Genomic DNA, 22,507 nt, shown 5'->3' on the forward strand with positions numbered 1-22,507 from the left:
GAACCACAATGGGGAAAGGGTTGAGTAGGAATGTACCCAGAGGTGTACATGCTCAAAGAAGTGAAAACAAATGTGTTGCATGATAAACCTGCAAATTCCCCGAAAATAAGAGCACATGGCCATTATCTTGATTTTGAAATAGCACCATTTTCAGTAACTTGTAAGTGTTCTTAGTCTATTAGCAATTGGATGCAGGGTCTGATCAGAGGCCAGGACTCGCTATCTGCAACCGAGATGCAAGGGTGGGTGGCTAGGCACAATGGCTGGCAGTGAGCTATGTACTGGGTGCAGGTGCTGGGACGTAAAGCTGGACGGGTGTGGCCAGGCCCGGTATTCAACCCCCAGAGTGCTCATAGAAAGGCCGTGCGAAGCAGGGATTGGAGGCCTGATCGGTTGTGGGTAGAGCCCTGGATCCACAACTAGCTCTACAGGTTGTGCACAGGGGGAGTTGGAGACATTGGCGTTGGCCTTACATCCATCTGCTTATGTTTCTTTGAAAAAAAAACGAAATTCTCTGAAAAAACACTGTAAAATAAAGGTATAGCTCAGACAGTGAAGACCGCTAACATTAACAGTTAATGTGAAGTTATGGTTCCAAATGAAAACTAAAAGACATCTTGAAGTTTCCAAGTTATGGTTCACTACACAATCCTTACCTCATGCCCCAGTAAGGAAAACCATAACTCCCTAAAGAGGACTGCTCATGACCACCCACATAATGTAGTGGATGCCACCAGAAATGCCATTGATGAGTTTTATCGATACTTTTTCTCACTTTATGGATAAACTGGTTTGTAGGTGAACCCGTTGGAAATCATTTACCATGTACAGTGGATTGGGAAAGAAAAAACCGGTACTCAGTACTTGAATGGCAAAAAGATGCTGTCTACTAATACATTTTCCTTCTTAGGTTTGCTTTTTAGTGCACCGAATAATTGGAATCCTTTGTTGGTGAACAGAAGATTGTACGTGGCTACAGCCATTTAAGTTCTGTTTAGATTTAATGCTAGGTTGGGCACTAAGCCACTTATTATAGAAGCAAGTGTGTGCCTGGGGCTACCTACGGGCCTGGCAACTGGGGGATAGTCTAATGTGGATCTGATTCAGCAAGCTGATAATAGGTGTTTGAAAAAGATGTTTGCAGTCCCCCACGGTTGCTCTAAACATATTGGTCATGCTGAATTAGGCGTTCCTTTTATTGAAGACAAAATGTTTGCAGCCACGCTTCAGCGGTGGAGGGCGGCATGGATAAATGAGGCTGCCTCACTGAATAGGAAACCGAAAGGTGATTGCTTGGCTTTGGGGGAAGCATTGCAAATTCCATGGCTGAACTAAATTATTAAATTATGTGAGACTATAGGCATGCCTAGCTTTTCTGAGGACCTAGAATCTAGGAGGGAAATACGTACAAGGGACCCCACTCCCGGAGGCTGGAGCTCCCCACCGAAGGTCCGGGGCTTGGGATCACAATTTTGTGAAAATCCCTGTCCATGCACCACACTCCATCGTCTTGCTCGACAGCTCTACCCAGATGAAGCCCTCCGCTACGCAACACAACTATCCTATACTATCTGAGTTGTTGCAACATTCTGTTAACCACTCTGAGACCGAGCTGCAGCCCTTATTGAGAGCAACACCATCAGGGATAAAATGGCTGGCGCAAGCCTTTCTTAACTGCCATGCCTTCTTCCCGCTGAGCCTACTCCTAATAATCTCCCTCTCACCCAAATAACTTGACGACCTACAGCCTGAGCCCTGCAAGCAACAATCGCCCTCCAAGCTAAGTGCCTTGTGACTCGGAACCGGTTCTGACCCGCTTGACGAGCTGCGCTCCACTGGTTTCGCGGCACACAAAAGCCTACCGCCACTGCTCCTGTTCCTGGGGTGTGGGGTGTCGGTCCGCACTGTACCCGTGGTGGGAACTCTCCCGCGGATCGCGAAAATCGACCTTCTGCAGCCGCGACGAGAATGCAATCACCCGGACCCGGACTTTTACAGCGCTGCTCCCGCTCCTACCGCACCCTAAATACTCAAATCCATGACGCCAAGTCCGCGTGATCGAGCAATCCCGTTCTAATTGGTCTCCGAGATAGGAGGTAAAATGTATCTACTATTGACCTCTGTTAAGATATAACCCCGTTTGTAGTTTTTCGAACAATCCCTGAAGTTGCGAGGGAAGTTATCGCTGCAGCCTGACCTTAAGATGGCGGCCGTTTGACGGAATACTGCGAATCGCCTCAACCTGCGCTAAGAGAGTCATTTCCGTTGATTTGGACAGCCTTGTCTGGTGCCGTGTTCTACCACAAATGAGACTGCAAAGCGGAAAATGACAGGGGCAAACAGCAGGATTGTGCTTCTCCACGCTGCCGCCTGACCTTAAAATGGCGGCCACTTTGTGACTCCGGGCATTGTATACCAGCCGATCCTGAGGTCCCTGCTTTTATCCACCTCCTTGTGGGACATGGAATTGTTGAATCTCCTGCACACATGGGGACTCCCATCTTATTCTGGCGGCGACTCATGGCCCGTTCGAGAGGGGCCATGGTCTCACTGAGGGAATGAACCGACCGCCATCTTAGGGGTCCTTCAAGCTACTCTCCCCAACCGCTCCATGATCAATTCACTTGTTGAACACCTCATGAGCTCGACCTTCTCTTCCTACACGACATCTGAGGAATCGCACAGAAGGGTCTCAGTTGGGGGTCTGCCCAACCCGGGTGCAAAACTTTCTGTTCCTCTACAAGCTTTCTGTGCTTTATCCTTGCCTGGCAGTGAATATGGCACCCTCATGCTCGTAATACAGCCCAGCCTCATCTCTGTTGTAACCAAAATGAACTTGTGTATCGATACCCTGGCGCCCAAAAGCGAGCAACATGCGGAGAGTCTAATGGAAGCATGGCCAAGCCCAAAGAAAAAACTGGTATGCAGTACGTTTTCAGACCCTACAAGGACACGAGAGACAACAAAGCTGCGATGTAGTCACCCCACACTGTGATTGCTCCTGAAATACTGCCTGTACCTACCAAAATGACGGCCGCAACAAACACTCGTGTGTCTCACCTAACCTTTTCTCCCTACCCCTCTCCACTCTACTCCTCTTTCCTGTTACTGACCTTTGCCCTCACCTTCCCTGGCCCTTAGTCCCCACCCTGTTTACCTGTTTATCAATTTTCCCATGTCAATTAAGATCTAGCTATTTTGTCTGATGCCCGATGGAGCTACCTGGTTTAGCTATAGGGGAGACAGGCCGGGGATTCCCTCCTTGGACGTCACCTACCCAGTCGGACTCTAGACAGACTTCCTTTCGTCTCTCCTGTCGTCTCTTGCCGCATCCTCCCTCTATTTATGTCTCTCTCCTTCCCTCCTCTCTCAATGTATTGAGACTGAACTATTTTGTCTGAGGCCCGATGGAGCTACCTGGTTTAGCTATAGGGAAGATGGACCGTGGATTCCCGCCTCTGGCGTCTCCTAACCAGTCGGTCTTTGACAGAGTTCCTTTTAGTCTCTCCTTGTTTGTCTCCTCCCTTATCCTCCCCCTCTCACCTCCCCTGCCCCCTCCACTACTTTTCTCTTTCCTTTCTCTCCTCTCCTGCGTCTCTCCTGACCTTTTTCTCCCTACCCCCTACCCCTCTCCACTCTACTCCTCTTTCTTGTTACTGACCTTTGCCCTCACCTTACCTGGCCCTTAGTCCCCACCCTGTAGACCTGTTTATCAATTTTCCCGCGTCAATTGAGATCTAACCATTTTGTCTGATGTCCGAAGGAGCTACCTGGTTTAGTTATAGGGGAGACATGCCCGGGGATTCCCTCCTTGGACGTCACCTACCCAGTCGGACTTTAGACAGACTTCCTTTCATCTCTCCTGTCGTCTCTTCCCGCATCCTCCCTCTATTTTTGTCTTTCTTTCCCTCCTCTCTCAATGTATTGAGACTGAACTATTTTGTCTGATGCCCGATGGAGCTACTTGGTTTAGCTATAGGGGAGATGGACCGTGGATTCCTGCCTCGGTCGTCACCTACCCAGTCGGTCTTTTGACAAACTTCCTTTTAGTCTCTCCTTGTTTGTCTCTTCCCTTATCCTCCCTTTCTCGCCTCCCCTGCCCCCTCCACTTCTTTTCTCTTTCCTTTCTCCCCTCTCCTAATTGTATTGACTATTTTGTGATTCATTGTGTAATTGTTGATCTTTTTCTGCAACATTGTTGATTCTCTTGTAAAGCACTCTGATACCCTCGGGTATAGCCAGCGCTATATATAACTCTTTAAATAAATAAGAACACAAGGGAGTGAAACAAGAGAATTAAGTAGAGCTGCTGTGGTAGCTCACGGTCCTCTGATATCAGCCCCGGGAGCACAGCCTTATCTTGGTACAGAAAGTGCAGCATAGGATTTTGCTGAACAGATTATGGATGAATACTATACATTATATACTTTTAATACTGACATTTCCTTTGATGGGAAATTACCTCCTTGCCCATGTGATACATTTTCGGAGCAATGTACACTTCATTTAGTCTTCTTTGATTTTTTTATGCTGCTCCAAGGAAGATATATTATACCGCTGTCAAAACCTTTACATTTTGTACAATACAGGCGAGCCTTGATGTTTTTACAACAATTTAATTATTGTCACATATGTTTCTTCATTCTGAAGTGTTTAATGAGAGTTAAGAAAATAAGGAAGCAGGGTACTGTGCTTTGGTCGGGGGCTCATATTGTTTTTGTGTGTGTCTGTAGCTATTGTGCTTGTGTGTGTTTTTGAGGCGAGCTTGTGGTAATAACCTATTTATAATGTATTTGTAAACTTTTGATTTTAAGTGATGCGATATTGACTCGCTTTTATGGCTACGTAAGCTGAATGAAGTTTTACTTGACTTGACACTGATGATGTCACTGGTGACATTACATATCATCTTACCATTGACCTTATCAATTACATCAACATAAATTACATTCTTTGTTTGGATTCAAGCCAATATTTAATGATGATTGTATGAAGTACAATTGTTTTCTGCTATAAATATTGTGAGTTTACAATCTGAAAAGTTTATTTTGTCGCTGTGTTAATACAAGAAATCTTTTTATTGGTGATGAAAGCTTTTATCACAAAGATTGCAAGTTTATGAAATTTCAAGACAAAACGTCCCTTCCGGTTCTGAGGGAAATAAGAAAGATGCTTCAACAATTCCAGTATGATGACATTTTGCAAGATAGCATTCACTTGTTTCATAGATGTTAGAAGAAAGGTTTATTGTAAGTAAGGGGATGTAAATAGTGATAAGACAGTCCGACCCATACAAGGCTGTTAAGGTATGTTCTTTGAGTTGAGATACCACTCTTAAAGCAAGATGTATTTAATGAAGAGTTATATTGACTGTTGGCAAAATTACTCATCAGACCATCGTAATGAGTAGCCGGTTGTCACCTTATCCGAAACGAGGGTGCTGCAAATTGGCTCTTGTGCAGTTTAAAATGTAGGCACTACAGTGGTTCGTGAAGGCACAGCCTAGGTCCATGGAAGATTGCCTACTACCTTTTTAAGACTGGTCATTAAATCCCCCTTTCAAAATACAACTTAGTGGGTTTGTTGACATTAACTATGCTAGTTGTAATGCGTTTTACTATTAAAGCAGCTGCAGTTGGTGTTCTGCTAGACTAAATACTGATTCAGAGCACATATTTATTTCCTTTGGTGATCCATAGCCTCTTCTGGTGCTCACTTCTCTCTTTTTCAGGTGTACGGATGGGCAGCCTGGGCCTCTTCCTTCAATCGGCGGTGGCCATCTTCTTCTCGACAATCATGGATCGAATGGTAAAGCGCTTCGGTACGAGGGAGGTCTACCTCGCCAGCATGGCCGTCTTCTCGCTGGCAGCCCTGATCATGTGCATCTCCCGCAGTCTTGTTGTGGTGACTCTGTCAGCTGCACTTACTGGATTCACCTTTGCTGCGCTACAGATCGTGCCTTACACTCTGGCGTCACTTTATCATCATGAGAAACAGGTGGGAGTGTGTTCCATTACTTTGCTACGCACCCGTTTGAGAAACGTAGATGCATGTTATGGTTTTGGGTGGTCTCTGAATTACCTCCACACAAGCTATTGGTGTTTTGGCTAACTTTAAATACTATGCCTTTGGTCAATGAACTCGGATTTATAAGGTGATAGTTATAGTGATAGCGGCAGAATCTGGCGATTTAAATAGAACGAGCCTTTAATTCATAAGTAACAAAGTGCAGGAGCGCATGACCTACATGGACTCAGAGGGTGGTAGGAGAGATTTTAGACGAATGAATGACGTTGGTAGTGCTAACGCGGGATTACTGGTTACTAATTATCTTACCAAATCCCATTTCCTGTCGACTGAATCGTTGGTACCTGTCTTGAGTAAAAGGTAATCTCGCAGTAAACAATCAATTTAAGAACTTACACCACTCTAAATGACCACCGACCAAAATTAAGTTTTAAAGATTTAATATAAAGTCAAAGATAACTGAAGATACAAACTTCTCAAAATGAGATTCAAAAGGTATATCGGTATCACTATGAACATGAACTTTTTGAATAGTCTGAGTCTGAAAAACAGAATAATAAGTACAAGCTCTAATAACATGAGTGTTGCCAAAATGAATACAAGTTGCAACCTCAAAGTCATTACAGAAAGAAAATTAAGGTTAGTCTGTCCCTACACTACACTAAATGACATCCCTACTTAACAAGATCTTAACCCTCTAGGTGTCAGCCGTGGTGATTTCCTAAGAAGATCACGCACTTCTCTTTGTCTCTTCTCTGATAATGGGTCTCTCCTGATCAGTCTATCTGCCTACCCATCCGCTTCCTTAGGCTCCCAAAATCATCTGCTCTGCTCTCCTCCCGGGTCACTTTCCCTAATACCAAATCACATTTCCAATAGAAACGCCCCTTGGGACGCCCCTCACGTGGTACATCTTTCCGCGGCAAACTCCATGATGGTACTCTTGAAGACCCTCGTTATAGTTGACCTTGGTTCCCAGGCTTCTTCTTCCGTGCGCTGATACCCCCTGAAATTCCTGGAAACTCCTACAGGCCTGCGCAAGGCGCCACTGAACAAAGTCCCTTTCATTCGAGCTGATTAGGACCCTCGCACCTGCATACAGCTCGTCCTGCAGTGGGCCTCAAATTCCAGACTTCACCATATCTTAGGCCATAAAACACTCTCAGAGCTCCATACTGGACACCTCACGACCTCTCCTCTAACGAGCACATGACGATTTAAACTACATGACATTATCTGTTCTGGCCTACTTGATTTACATGCAGCAGGTTCCTGCACTCTTAAAACGTTAACTTGATTTAAACAGCAAACATTCTTAACTAGCATACGTTTCTAAAATAACACATCTATAAAGCATATACTTTTAACCCTAAGTTCAATAGTACATTTTGAAAGAACCATGTCAACTTTATCTCACATCATTTTAGCAGCACGTTCAGGTTTGCTGTGAATTGCCCTAAGGCCTACACAAAATACTGGAATCCAAGTTACATTTAATTCGGACATGACTCTTTTAACATGAGAGAACCATGAGGTTTTCACATATACTCCAACATTTCTACATTTAATCTCACACCGTTATAATTATGGTTACTCTACTAAACATTCTATACATTTCGCTATTGAATATAAAACACTCGTGTGCAAAACATGTTTAAACTAACTACGTGCTTGTAAATATGGTGTACTTATACATTTTTTTCAAACTTGTGCTCTCTCAGTCCCCCCTTTGATGACCTTTAGGGGTCATCATTACCAAGACATCAAAAATGTAGAACCTTTAAAGTGAAGACAGGGCAGTACCACTTCTTTTCATACTCTCTAATGCTTTCAGACTCTTATATTGAGTGTCCTGCATCGCTGTCAACTCTTCTTCCTGTTTCTTCATAGCTCTCTGTAACCTATTTGCTCTATACCATTGATACAAACGCACCAATCCCCACAAAGTGATTACACAAATCACTACTATGATGATGGGTTTCAATATGTACCAAACGATACCCTTTCCTAAGTTGGCAAACCAACTTCCAACTTTACCCATTCCATGACCTACTTTTTCCCACACATTTACCTTCGCCAGGTCCTCAATTTCGTAGTGTATGGCAGTGATGTTTTGTATATACTTCTCTAGAGGCTTTGAATTGTCTGGAATGTAAGTACAGCATTCCTGTACCTTCAAGGCCCTACAGACTCCTCCCTCTTTTGCTAACAGAACATCTAAAGCAAGTCGGTTCTGAAGAACCATTGCCCTAATCGATTGCATCTCCCCCTCTATCAGCATCAAGGACCTTGCAGTACTGGCAGACAGTCTATCTACGACTGTAGCTAACCTCCTGATCTTAATGTCATTCATTATCAATCCTAAGAAAGGGAATGCAGCACCTATTACATCTCCAACTACTTCTGCTGCACCCAGCCCTCGCTTCCATCTAGTTGATATTTCTTTCTTAGGCGTGTCTAAATTCTCAACATGATATATTTTAGGGAAGACAACAGCCAGATAGCATGATCCGTACCAATTATCTGGTAACTTCACATAGGCATATCTTCCACATACAAAATATACATTTGGTATTGCTTGCATCCCTTTCATGAAGTTCTTAGAGTAGTACTCCAATTGAAAGGCATGTTCACAATTTACTTGTCCTACATAAACGTTTTCATAATAGGAGTAACTCCTGTGAATGCACAGTTTCCCCCGTTTCTCCTTATCCAAAGCAATTGGACCAATACTACCTTTTCGTTGTTGTGCCCTTTCCTCCTTGGTCCAATCTGTTTCCCCTTGTCCTGATGCCTTCAATACCTTCTGCTTCCTGTATCTAGTATCTACCTGTGCTATAAACTTTTTCTCAACTTCTGATATTTGACAAGTCAAATTGTTGATTCGAGCATGTGAAGTATCTAACGTTCTCCATGGAATAAACCATTTGTGTAACCTGTCTTCGCTTTTGTAGTAGTCCCATTTGTTCAAATGCTTGAAATTCGGAACCTCTGGCAATGTCGAGTCGAAATTCGAGAAGTAATACTCAAATCCGTCTCGTCCATAAAACATACTTAACAATAAACTGCACGTTATCCCATATGTCAACGGGAGATGATGGTATTTGATACCCTCCTCCACCGAAATTGGTAATTGCATACAGACATAGCAGTCCTTTACCTCCATGGCATCAACATATTCATAAAGCAACTTAGCATAAGCATTTGACTTGTAATTCCCCTGTGACTCATCCATGTGTAACCTTTTTACTTCTGCATCTAACAACGCTTTGTCTTTCTCATTGATGTTTCCCTTCTCCTTAATAATGGTAGTTCTCGGTGTTGACACTCCCTTATCCTCCTTAACTGTGGTTCCATCCCCTTCGTGTCCCGCTAGGAATGAAACAGTTACCACTAAAATTATAAGAGAAACCACTACTCCTAAAAATGTAACAGCTATACATTTTGCCCTGCGGTTCGGGTTGCCAGCCTCCATGTTCTCAAACAGTGTAGTTTTCTTTCTTCTAGCATTCACTTCCTCTTCTTTTCAAACAAAGTCTTTTTCTCTTGCAATGTCTTTCTTTGAACACTTGGAAGCTTGACAATTTGTTTCCGCAAAACAATTCAAAGTCCAGTAGAAAATAGACAACCCTAGCCCTTCTCCATCCACTAAAATGAAACCCCTATCACTTTTCTTCTTCCACTCGGCGCTAGGTTATCTTGCAACAAGTTTTTACAATTTCTTTTCAACAGTCTTATTTTCGTCTGAAGTTATGTATGGTTCAAGGAGTGACACTACATCCTCATAGATGTCCATACGAAGAAACATTCCCTCAAGTTCTGGGCAATTCTTGCAACAACACGGGAATTCAACTGTCTCTAGGATTATTCTCCTTATTTCACTCTGGACCAGGGGACGAACAAAATGAAGAGTTAATGTCTTTTCAATCTCCACTCCTGGTACTATCAGTTCTACATCCACAGTTACAAAGGGGTCCGTTCTAATCAAGATCACTTTCTTCACCTTTCCAGTTCTGCGCCCCTTTGAAGACATTCACAATATGGTATTAGTCCACAACAATAAGCGCTCCTAACATTTCTACTACTCGCTCAAGCATTTCCAAACGAAGAAGAGTTCCCTCCAATATTGGATATCGTGAACAGCAAACTGGAAACTCAACTGTCTCTAAAAGCAATTTTCTTATTCCACTCAGGAGAGCAGGATGAACGATGTTGAGTGTCAGCAACCTTTCGGTCTCCGCTCCTGGCAGTAGAAACTTTATTTGCACTGTGATGATCGGGTCAGTTCTGATCAGTTCCACTTCCCTGATCCTCCCTGTTCTGTATCTCCCAGACATCTGCAACAAGGTAGGTCCAGTCGGGAGTAGAGTATCTTCTGCTAGGCACTCGCACCCTACTTGATCTTCTAAGACCCTCCTCGGCTTGATCCTGGATATCTTCTTCTGGATCTGAGTCTTCGGATATAGGAGTAAGCGTTTCTTCCTGGGCCGACCTCAAACTTAGCCTTCTTCTCCTTGTTGGCCAAGTGGCAGCTCCAAGCCTTATTCTCCTATTCCTTGTCCTCCCACTTGGTTCTTGATCGCTCCGATACGGATCTGAGTCTGAGTCGTATTCACTTCTGCTCTCTCCTTCAGTTGCGTCTTCTGTCTCACTGCCGTCCTGCCTTCGCTCTTCTTCTGAATCCGATGCGTTCCCAACTTCTTCCGACACCTCCTCAGCTGCCTCAATCCCTTCTTGCGACTCTTCTTCCACTTCCGGGCTTTCGTCTGGGATGGGAGCTGTTCCTTCTAGAGGTGCTGGAACTCTTCTAGTATGGGATGCATGGATCCAATTTGGCAGCCCCCCGCACTTCACCGCGGTGTTCGTGATCAGGATTACCTGAAAGGGCCCACGCCAGCGAACATCTAGGCAGTTCTTCCGGACGTGCGTTTTAACCAAGACCCAGTCCCCTGGGTTCAGGTCATGACACAGGTTCCTCGCTGCTGGAACTTCAGCCGCATGCACCTGAAGGGACACAGAATGGATGGCGTCAGACAGTCCTTTACAATAATCCAAGATCAGATCATCTGTAATATTCAATAGAGCAGTAGTTGGAACTGTAGGAAGTCTCATGGCCCTCCCCATCAGGATCTCGTGGGGAGAGAGACCTGTCCTCCTATCATGTGTGCTGCGCATGCTCATGAGCACCAATGGAAGAGCATCTGGCCAACTCAAGGATGTGGATGCCACTACTTTAGCCAATCTATTCTTCAAAGTGCCATTCACTTGTTCCACAATTCCTGAAGCTTCTGGTCGATAACTACAATGCAGCTTTTGATCGATATTCAGTGTGGAGCACAACATCTTCACTATTTCGCTGTTAAAATGTTTTCCTCTGTCCGATTCCAAAGAGGCAGGCACCCCGAAGCGCGGTATCAACTCCCTGAGCAACAATTTAGCCACTGTGAGTGTATCGCACCTACGTGTAGGGTACGCTTCAACCCATCTGGAAAATACGCATACAATCACCAACACATACCGAAGGCGATTGACTCTTGGCATTTCAATGAAATCTAGTTGCATTCTATTGAAAGGCCCCCCCGACCTCCCAATGTGACTCAGTGTGACTGGTGTTCGTTTGCCTACGTTCAGTTGTTGGCAGGTAACACATCGCTTACATACTGATTCTGCTGCTATTCTGAATTTCGGGCAATACCAAGTCTGCCTAAAAACTCTCATCATAGCATCCCTTCCTAGATGTACTGGACCATGTATTTCTCTCGCCATGGGATTAGCTAATTCTTCAGGTAACACAGCTCTCCCATCTGCTGAAACCCAAAAATCCATTTCACTTCGCACACAGCCTGCTATTTCCCATGCCTTTTTCTCTGTTTCAGGTGCGTTCTCCTGCATTATCCTTAAATCCTCCCAAGTGTCTACAGTTTCTAACATCATACTTAATTCAGTCTTTTCTTCTGCACCTTCTATTTCCACCTTTGAGAAAGAATAACTTTGTTCCGCACAATAGCGTGCGACTTCATCAGCATATCTATTACCTTGTGACACAAAATCTGTATTCTTAGTATGAGCTACACACTTCACTACTGCAATGTCAACAGGACCTTGTAATGCTTCTATCAGCAATCGCACAAATTCTCCATTTCGAATGGGCGAACCAGAGGAGGTCATGTAACCCCTCTGAGACCACAACTGCCCGAAATCATGAACCACACCGAAACCATATTGGCTGTCCGTGTAGATGGTGACTCTCTTTCCATTTCCTGCTATGCAGGCACGAGTTAGGGCAATAATCTCTGCTACCTGTGCGGAATGTACTCCTTCCAGGCAAGCGGCTTCCACAACTCCAGTAATGGTACAAACAGCATAAGCTGCTCTTAACCGACCAGTATCGTCTCTTAAACATGAGCCATCAACAAAGTAAATTTCATCGGGGTCAGACAATGGCTCATCCACTATATCTGGTCTGGGTTTCGTGCATAGTTCAGTCACATCAAGGCAATCGTGGTCTTCACATCCTTCGCCTTCTATTACCGAAGGTAATGGCATCAAAGTAGCAGGATTCAAGACAGAGCATCTCCTGAGAGTCACGTTTTCTGCGGCAAGTATAACTTGCTCATAACGCGTGAGCCTGCTATTGGTCAGATGCTGCGTCTTCGTCCTGGTCATTAACAATTCAACTGAATGCGGTACATACACCACCACTGGATGTCCCATTACAATACTTTCGCTCCTTTCAATGCTGACACCCGTTGCGGCAACGGATTTGAGACATCCGGGCAACGCTGCGGCTACTGGATCTAATGTAGCCGAAAAATATGCAACTGGTCTACGGGCATTACCGTGGGTCTGTGCCAAGACTGACAAAGCACATCCCTCTCTCTCACAGCAATAGAGTGAAAATGACTTTTCGTAATCTGGCATTCCCAGAGCCGGAGCACGACATAAATCGTCTCTCAGCTGTAAAAACGCCACCAGACATTCTTCATCCCATGGTACCGGATCACTCACCTCCTTGTGCGTCAGTTTCTGTAAGGGCTTTGCTTTCAGTGAAAAGTTAACTATCCACTGTCGGCAGTAACCCACCATTCCTAAGAACATTCTAACTTCTCTCTGTGTTGTAGGCGCATTCATTTTCATTATCGCCTCAATCCTCTCTGGGGACACCTTACGTTTCCCTTTTTCTAACCTGTGCCCTAGATACTGTACTTCTGTCAGACAATACTGTAACTTGCTCGGAGATACCTTATGTCCATTTTCAGCTAAATGATTCAGTAAGGCAATTGAATCTACTTTACAAGCTTCCTCTGTTTCTGACGCAACAAGTAGGTCATCTATGTACTGTACCAGAACCGAGTTCTGTGGCAGTACTAGATTCTCAAGATTCTTTTTCAACAACTGATTAAAGATGGATGGACTGTCTGTGAATCCTTGTGGGATTCGACACCATGTTAAAACGCGATCTTCCATTTTAAACGCAAAAAGGTACCTGCTCTCTTCATCCAATGGGATTGAAAAGAAAGCCTGACAAAGATCTATCACTGTGAACCATTCTGCTTGACATGGTATTTGAAACAATATTACTGATGGATTCGGTACCACGGGACAACATGAAACGACTATGTTGTTAATTTTTCGTAAATCCTGAACTATCCTAAACTTCCCGCTAGGTTTCTGCAAACCCATAATCGGGGAGTTACAAGGACTGCCCACGATTTCCTTCAGTATTCCCTGCTGTATCATTGACTCGATCACAGGCTTTATTCCCGCAATCGTTTCCTGGGACAATTTGTATTGAGGCGTTCTTGGAAACTCAACATTTGGTTTTACCAGAATTTTTACCGGTTCTACCCCTTTAATCAATCCTATATCTTCTCCTGTGAAATCCCACACCTCTGACGCCACTGCATCTCTTAAGTCTTGTGGAAGATCTTCTACAGTCAGAGTAGGATATAGTTCTACACAGAATTTTGAATTGGCCACCTTAAAGGTAGCATCATCGTCGGTAGTCTGTACCTCCACTCCTTGTGGGGTGCAGTATATGGTGCAATTCAATTTGCATAACAAATCCCTACCTAACAGACATACCGGACTCGAGTCACAAACCACAAACTGATGTTCGTTCATGTGGTTTCCAATTTTCACAGACACTGGTTCTGTCAAGGGACTAGTCATTCTTTTATTTGCGACTCCTACCACTTGAATTGTTTCCCCTGACATTGGCAAGTCTGGAACTACCGCTGATCTCAGAGTCGAACGAGTAGCCCCAGTGTCCACTAAGAACGTAGTGGGACACCCTGCCACTTCTGCCTCAACAAATGGCCCTCTTTGATCCACTTCTAGGACTGCCCCGAGGGTACAATCCTCTTCACTGCTCACCCGTTGTCCTGTCAATGGATCAATGTAATAACATTTTTCTTCCTCGATAAACAGAGGCATTTGTTTAAAGACCTTTCCTCCAGCTGCTATCTTCGGTGGCTGTGGGAATTGGGCCCGTGGAGCCGAAGTCCCCCCTTTGGCTACCTTACTGCTTGGGACTGTCACTTTTTGCACTGGGTCTTCTTGGACCTGCTCTTCTACTTCTAGCTCTCCGTTTTCAGGGTTAAAGGGACACTCGCGTCGCCAATGCCCCACCTGATGACACAGATGACACTTTGTCGTTTTCTTTAAAGTGGCAAAGTCTATCCTAGGTCTCTGCCCTTCTTCATTATCTTTGTTCTGACCATTTGGTTTTCGTCCCATCCCCTGCTTCTGCTGGCCACCCTTCCCAGCGGACTGCATTTGCACCACCATCAATTTCTCCTTTAGATTCTTGGCTTTAGAATCTATCTCGTCACTGCAGTACCTCGCATATCGTAAAATCTCATCTAGTGGTTTGTTCTGCCAACAGATTAAATGTTGCTGTATCATCAAACAAATATCAGGTCTCAACCCCAAGACAAACTTTGACACGAACTGCCCTATGTCTTTGGGATCCATTACATCTAGTCCACTGTATTGCTTGAATGTTTTCAACAATCTTTCATAAAACTCGTGAACTGTCTCCTTGGGTTCCTGCCTTGTTCGGTCTATTTTTACCCAATCTATATCCTGTGGTGGTACCTTATCTTTCAGCCATGCTATTACCCTTTCATACTTTCGCATGACAATCTCAGATGGTCCATTTGTTCGAACATCCCTCAATGGTTCAGCATTTGGCCATTCGACACTAGTCTTACAAGGAGTCCACAAATCAGATGGGACCACGATGTCAAACAACGTGTTCAAATCTATCCACAATACTTTCGAAATTTTAACAAACCTCTCTACCTGCTTATACCACTCGACTGGATTGTCCCGCAACTTCGGAAATGAGTTGGTAAATGCGGCTAAGTCTCCTCTACTCCAGGGCACATGTACATAATTTCCATTTGATATTTCTCGCAAAGGGAATGCCTCCATATGCATTGCCCTTCCCTCAGGAGTCAATACATTTGTACTTCTCCTAACCGTGCCCTTTTTCGACCACCTTTCTTCCCATTTATCCAGTTCTCTCCACACTCTTATCCCTGTCACCAGCTCTCTTATGTGTGTTTTTAATCCAGTAGTTCTCTTCTCATCTAGATCTTTGTCTGCGTACTGTAATCTGTGGTTGCTCTGCAATGCCCTTGTCCTAGACAAATCCACGGCATACTTGTCTGCCAAATCAGTCAGTTTTTCATGAAACGCTCTAGCTTTCCTAGTAATATCCTTTGCCATGAACAATAACTCATCCTGTTCATACAATTCTATCCTTTCCAAAGGCAATGTTCCATCTATTATCTCATCAACATCTGATTTTAAACTGGTAACATCAAGCCTTTTTGCCTTTATTTCAGCTTTCAAGACACTCAATTTAGCTCCTCCATCCGCATCTCTCCCATCCCAGCTCCGAGATCTACGTTTAGGTATTGGTGAATTATAGGGAGTCCTCCCCTGTTCCCATCTCTCTAGATCCCATGCCTTTCCGTCTTCTCGGGGTGGGTGGTGAAACACTCCTTCATGCCTCCCAGCCTCTCTCTCTCCATCCTGGCTAGTTTCACGGGATAGAGGGTAAGAGGTTCTATTACTCCCTCTTTCTTCCCTACTTCCCTGTGATTCCTGATTATTCGAGGCGTGGCGGGACCTATCGCTGTTCTCCTTTCTCCAATGTTGAACGTCTTCCCCAAGTGTATGATGAAGGCACCTAAACCTATTCTGAAAAGCCCGTACCGCCTCATCTCCTCCGTTCCCCCAGAGACGGGACATTTCCTCACATTCTACAATTTTAGTATTTTGTTCCGGCTGTTCTCTCTGATTTGTAGGACATGCATCCCCTCTATTCTCTTGACTTTGGCCTTCCCGGCTCTGACTACTCTCGCTGGCCCCACAATGAGATACTGTCCCGTTTCCCCTGCTTTCCCACTCTGGTTCCGTTCTTGTCCTGTTACTCGGAGATACTATGGACCCGTCCCATTCCCTCAAATCAGCTCTTAACTCTGAAAAAGATCTTGGCCGCGGTCCCCTTAGATCCATTGGTCCTCTCGGACCTCCCTGTTCTGAATTGGGACCGACAGTTGTGTCTAATGGGGTGTTCCACGTTACCGAACCTGGTAATTGTTTCCATGCATTCGTCACATTATTCCTCCTTTCCATTTCAATCCTTTCCCTATCCAATTGCCTTTGTTGTTCCCCTCTATCTCTCTCAGAATTATAGATCGAAACTATGGGTCCTATGGTAACAGGCACTTGAAGAGCGTCTGGCAATCCCACAGACTCAACCCTTTCTGTGGTTGGCGTTTTCTGCACCACAAACCTTCCCACTACACTCTGTACAGTGTTGTTTGGAGGTGTTTCTCCGCCTTTGCTAGGTGTCCATTCCGATATAGGGAGTGGTGTATATCCCTCTATCTCATTCCCATCTTCCCTTGCGAGCCCTCTATCTTCTATCAATCCCACTCTCGGAGGTGGTCTATCCATTAACAATCTGTTTATCAGATTGTCCTCCGACTCGCTTTCCTCGTCTTCTTCCATGAGGTTTCCTCCTCCTGACACCTCCCTCATCGGATACATTTTCTCCACCTCAATAGTCTGTACCCTCCAACGCTTTTCCTCCTCATCCCATTTGGAATCTCGCACTGCCCTTACCGATCGCGTCAGCCTTTGTTGACGCCTGTTCAAATTTCGGTCGTGTGCAGCCTTAATCCATGCATTAAGAGCCTCAAACTGTGTTGGTCTAGGTGAGGGTTTCGATGAGGACATGGTTGCTTTTAGCCGATGTAACACCTCTAACTTAAACGTTCCATACTTCGGGAACTGCATTTCCTCATTTCCTTCCGTAAGCTTATTCCAAGCCCCAATCCACAATATCGTATGCAGCCCAACATTCGTTGCCATATAATGAGCTGGCGTACCCTCTGGGGGAGCCTCTTCCCCGTAATAATGTTCACTTCGTTTACGTTTAAAAATCCCTTTCAAACACTTAAAACACTTCATGATTTCTCTTTTCTCCGCGTTTGTTTACTTCCTGATGATATTCCACCAATCTCGGCGCCGTTCTTACTAACTGGCCTATCCGTACGCGGCTTTCCTCCGACGTCACTCTAGCCGCCCAACCAGAGCGCGGCTCTAGCTAACGTCACACCAACCGCTCAATCACAGCGCGGCTCTAGCCGACGTCACCCGTCCCCCTTCGCAGCAGTTCCCCTCCTTTCTCAGCTCGTCTCCTCGGTCATGCACGCATCCCATTCATACTCTGAAAAATGATTACTTCCGTCCAAGCGATCACCTTTCTTTGACTGTACGCCCACAGTCTTTCTGTAGTTGTCACCCTAACTTGGCGAAATGTCTTTCCGTTTACTTCCAGACAATCGCCTTCTCCGATAGGTTACTCACACGCAGTAACTTTCGACCAGCGTCCGTTACTCATACACTCACTCTTACACTCCCCCTATCTTGGATCCACGGCGGTCAATGGTACCTCGTGACCTCCGTACTATGGTCGACAACTACCCTGGATGTTCGATACACCCAAAACCACTTAAGCTCTGGCCTGAACTTAAGATTTCACCAGTACACCCGTTTACCAGGTTACCAGTTTACCAGGTTGCGCGCGCTCACAACCTTCTCTCTTTCACACTACAGGCATTCAACTCCGCAAGACATTACAATAAAAATACAACACAAAACACCGCAATCTGTTCACGCATGACCCTTTTTATACTCACTCTCCGATACTGCTGCTTTTCTCGCACCGTCTGCACCTTTCGGCACACGATTCTTCCGCTGCTCGTCTCTCGGCGTCTCGGGCCTTGGGGTAAACTAACCTCTCTAGATTACCTTCCTCAAGAAGATAACCATCCTCACTCTGCTACCAACTGCTAACGCGGGATTACTGGTTACTAATTATCTTACCAAATCCCATTTCCTGTCGACTGAATCGTTGGTACCTGTCTTGAGTAAAAGGTAATCTCGCAGTAAACAATCAATTTAAGAACTTACACCACTCTAAATGACCACCGACCAAAATTAAGTTTTAAAGATTTAATATAAAGTCAAAGATAACTGAAGATACAAACTTCTCAAAATGAGATTCAAAAGGTATATCGGTATCACTATGAACATGAACTTTTTGAATAGTCTGAGTCTGAAAAACAGAATAATAAGTACAAGCTCTAATAACATGAGTGTTGCCAAAATGAATACAAGTTGCAACCTCAAAGTCATTACAGAAAGAAAATTAAGGTTAGTCTGTCCCTACACTACACTAAATGACATCCCTACTTAACAAGATCTTAACCCTCTAGGTGTCAGCCGTGGTGATTTCCTAAGAAGATCACGCACTTCTCTTTGTCTCTTCTCTGATAATGGGTCTCTCCTGATCAGTCTATCTGCCTACCCATCCGCTTCCTTAGGCTCCCAAAATCATCTGCTCTGCTCTCCTCCCGGGTCACTTTCCCTAATACCAAATCACATTTCCAATAGAAACGCCCCTTGGGACGCCCCTCACGTGGTACATCTTTCCGCGGCAAACTCCATGATGGTACTCTTGAAGACCCTCGTTATAGTTGACCTTGGTTCCCAGGCTTCTTCTTCCGTGCGCTGATACCCCCTGAAATTCCTTGAAACTCCTACAGGCCTGCGCAAGGCGCCACTGAACAAAGTCCCTTTCATTCGAGCTGATTAGGACCCTCGCACCTGCATACAGCTCGTCCTGCAGTGGGCCTCAAATTCCAGACTTCACCATATCTTAGGCCATAAAACACTCTCAGAGCTCCATACTGGACACCTCACGACCTCTCCTCTAACGAGCACATGACGATTTAAACTACATGACATTATCTGTTCTGGCCTACTTGATTTACATGCAGCAGGTTCCTGCACTCTTAAAACGTTAACTTGATTTAAACAGCAAACATTCTTAACTAGCATACGTTTCTAAAATAACACATCTATAAAGCATATACTTTTAACCCTAAGTTCAATAGTACATTTTGAAAGAACCATGTCAACTTTATCTCACATCATTTTAGCAGCACGTTCAGGTTTGCTGTGAATTGCCCTAAGGCCTACACAAAATACTGGAATCCAAGTTACATTTAATTCGGACATGACTCTTTTAACATGAGAGAACCATGAGGTTTTCACATATACTCCAACATTTCTACATTTAATCTCACACCGTTATAATTATGGTTACTCTACTAAACATTCTATACATTTCGCTATTGAATATAAAACACTCGTGTGCAAAACATGTTTAAACTAACTACGTGCTTGTAAATATGGTGTACTTATACATTTTTTTCAAACTTGTGCTCTCTCAGTAGCACACATCCAATAGGCCAATGTGGAAGCCAAGAGAGGAGAATGCCACAGTAGTATCTCTAACTCTTTAACAAAATAGATTGCCCAGTGCTCCCAGCATGGCTTCGAGCAGCTAAAGAAGTAGGAAGATCCTGTCAGAAATACCAACCACTAAAGATATTAACAAAATTGATAAGATAGGATGCAAAACTGAATTGCATAATTTTGACAAATTACCAAAAATATCAAAATCAGGCTGACAAAATTACAGTTTGGACAAATGTTAAAATTACACCCAAAAATAGTTTTATTCGAAAGGTAAATGTCCATTAAAAAGGGGGGTTGTGTGATCCTCCTTCTTGACAAACAAGATGATGCAGGAAGACGGAAGAGGAATGCTAGGTTAAGGGTGAGGGGGGGGGGCTATAGAGGATGGAGAGAGCCGTAGGAGTGGTAGGGGAAGTAGTTAGGAAAATGCAAAAAAACTGTAAGGGAAAGCGGCACTAGGGGCATTAAAGGCAGGGAGAAAGGGGGAACCCCCTTAAACACCTGAAGCTTAAAGAAACGGAAAAGTGGTATGAAGAAAAAAATGTTTCTATCCAGGATTGCTTTTATCAGGTTGGTTTCGTCAGCCAGGTGAAAAACCTTAAAGAAAGATTTTGTGAATAATGGTTCACAATAAATTCATCAGAACAATTATTTTCTTGCAAGTTTTTCTTTAAAGACGCATACAACCATTTCAAACCACCAGTTAGCACAACATGGCAAGTGGCAGGAAGTACCAGTTGTTAAATGCACAGGAAGAACAAGTTATTACGTGCACTGGAGGAGACCATCTGGCAAGTACTATGCTCGACATGGAGGAAACCAATAATTGCGGTGAAAAGCAAGGAGCTTAAACTTTCCAGTTCACTAAACACTTAAACTGAGCAATCTCTAGAATCTTTATATCCTTATTACTCATGAACTTGATCACCACCCCCCCCCACCATGCTGGGCTCCTTAGCTTTTCCCATTTACCATTCCTACTCCCTTGTTCGTTTCCTCTTAAAAAGCAAAACCTCGCCACTTTTCCCCACAACCTCAACACCATGCTGTTTAAAGGGCTGCACATTAAAAAACATATTCCTTACGCGTTTGCTAAAATTGTAATGTGCACTAATAGGGATAGTTGCATCACCACTTTATAAAGATATCAAGCAAAATAAATAAAGTGTAGTGTATGCTCCTGGATGCACATACAGTGATGCGTTGAAGGGTGCTTTCTAACTCCGCTGGGTGCATCGGTCTTGTTTCCTTGAAGGATAGTTCAGTCTGCCAACTGTCCACAATTGATTACCCACCGTTTTTTATTAAATTTTTTAATCGATGAATTCGGGCCTTGGAGGTAAGGTTGTATCTTTAATTATCCACATTGAGGCATGCAGTTTTAGGTTTTGATTTTGGTTTCTTTAGCTTCTTGTTTTGTAAAGCTCAGTTCTCCAGATTGTGTGAGCTTGGGATCTTTTGAAACCTTTGATCATGAAAGGTGGAGACGAGGTAGTTGCCTCCATCCTTAGGGCAGGATTTTTGGGTAGTGCTTCTGTGGGGCCGTGCAGGTGAATTGTGAGGTCTTTGCTTTGCAGATGGAGAATCTAAGGGTGCTGAAAGCAGTTTGGAAGGCTGTAGCATCTTCTGGGGAAGAGTGAAGCTTAGTTTGTGGGAACTGTAGAGGCTTAGGGTGACCCTATTAAAGTAATTTAGGAAGAGGGGTGTTGAGGCGAGCGTGAAATGCACAGTCCAATTTAAAGGGGTTTCTTGCAAACAGGAGAGCATGAGAGATACTAAATGAATGAAGTTGCGATTGGGGTTTTAGGTGCCCGTAGTTATGTGGGAGGTGAGGCTGAGTGAAGAGTTTTGTAGAAGAGCCCTTCATGCACGTGCTATTGAGAGTCCAGAAGATCTAAGTCATGAAGATGTTTTTATCAGCAATGCAGATGGTGTGTGAGGATGTGATGTTGCTGACGCCAGTGAAGTTTTAGTCCAAGTTGGGGGAGATTTGTTGTTGGGGGCAAAATACCAGGTTAAGTATGATTGGTTGAGTGGGTGAAAGTGAGAAACAGCCTTTGGGTATGCTAAATACACATAGCTTATGGTAGTACAGTATGCTAAATGCACAACTAGAACACTACAGGTCACTGGAAATCCAGTGCTGTATGTTCAGTCCCTTTGAAGAACGGCGGGGCACAGTACAGACACAAATTCAACAGCATTGGAGCCTCACAATTGGAAACTTACTATGGCTCATCTCTTCTAACCATGCTGTCTTTTTATGTGTTTTTTAAAATACTTTTGCTTCCTCTGTCCTTGCTTTGTCTTCTACTTTTCCTCTTGCTCTCCTTGGAAGTGTGGACCGGGTGCTGCTGTGTAATGCAGCGAGTCATCTGGTCGGGCAGTGCCGCTTGCGAGTCTCCCTGCCGGATTCATCTGATCGGAGGGCTCTCTCTTTGCTCATCCGCATTAACTGTGTAAGTGAACTCCATCTCGGGGTTTTCATAGTTCTTATATGATAAGCGGTCGAAGACCATGAGCTTATGGGGAAGAGGTTTTTTTATGAGTCTTACTGTCAGAAAGTCCTGGTACACTTTAAGGCCTGGAGAAAATTCTATGTTTGCTTCATCGTTCCTTTGTGAGTTCTAAA

General features: G+C 44.3%; 1 protein-coding gene across 2 annotated transcripts in view; it reads left to right on the forward strand.

Moving 5' to 3' along the window:
• SLC45A3 (solute carrier family 45 member 3) overlaps positions 1-22,507 on the forward strand; it is a 200,978-nt gene that overhangs the window by 169,394 nt on the left and 9,077 nt on the right. For both annotated transcript variants that reach the window (XM_078644601.1, XM_078644602.1), the window contains one exon: positions 5,732-5,997. In XM_078644601.1, the coding sequence (XP_078500727.1) occupies positions 5,732-5,997 (266 nt within the window). The remainder of the gene's footprint in view (positions 1-5,731; positions 5,998-22,507) is intronic.

The sequence above is a fragment of the Lissotriton helveticus genome, chromosome 5_1, assembly GCF_964261635.1.
Source record: "Lissotriton helveticus chromosome 5_1, aLisHel1.1, whole genome shotgun sequence".
NCBI lineage: Eukaryota > Metazoa > Chordata > Amphibia > Caudata > Salamandridae > Lissotriton > Lissotriton helveticus.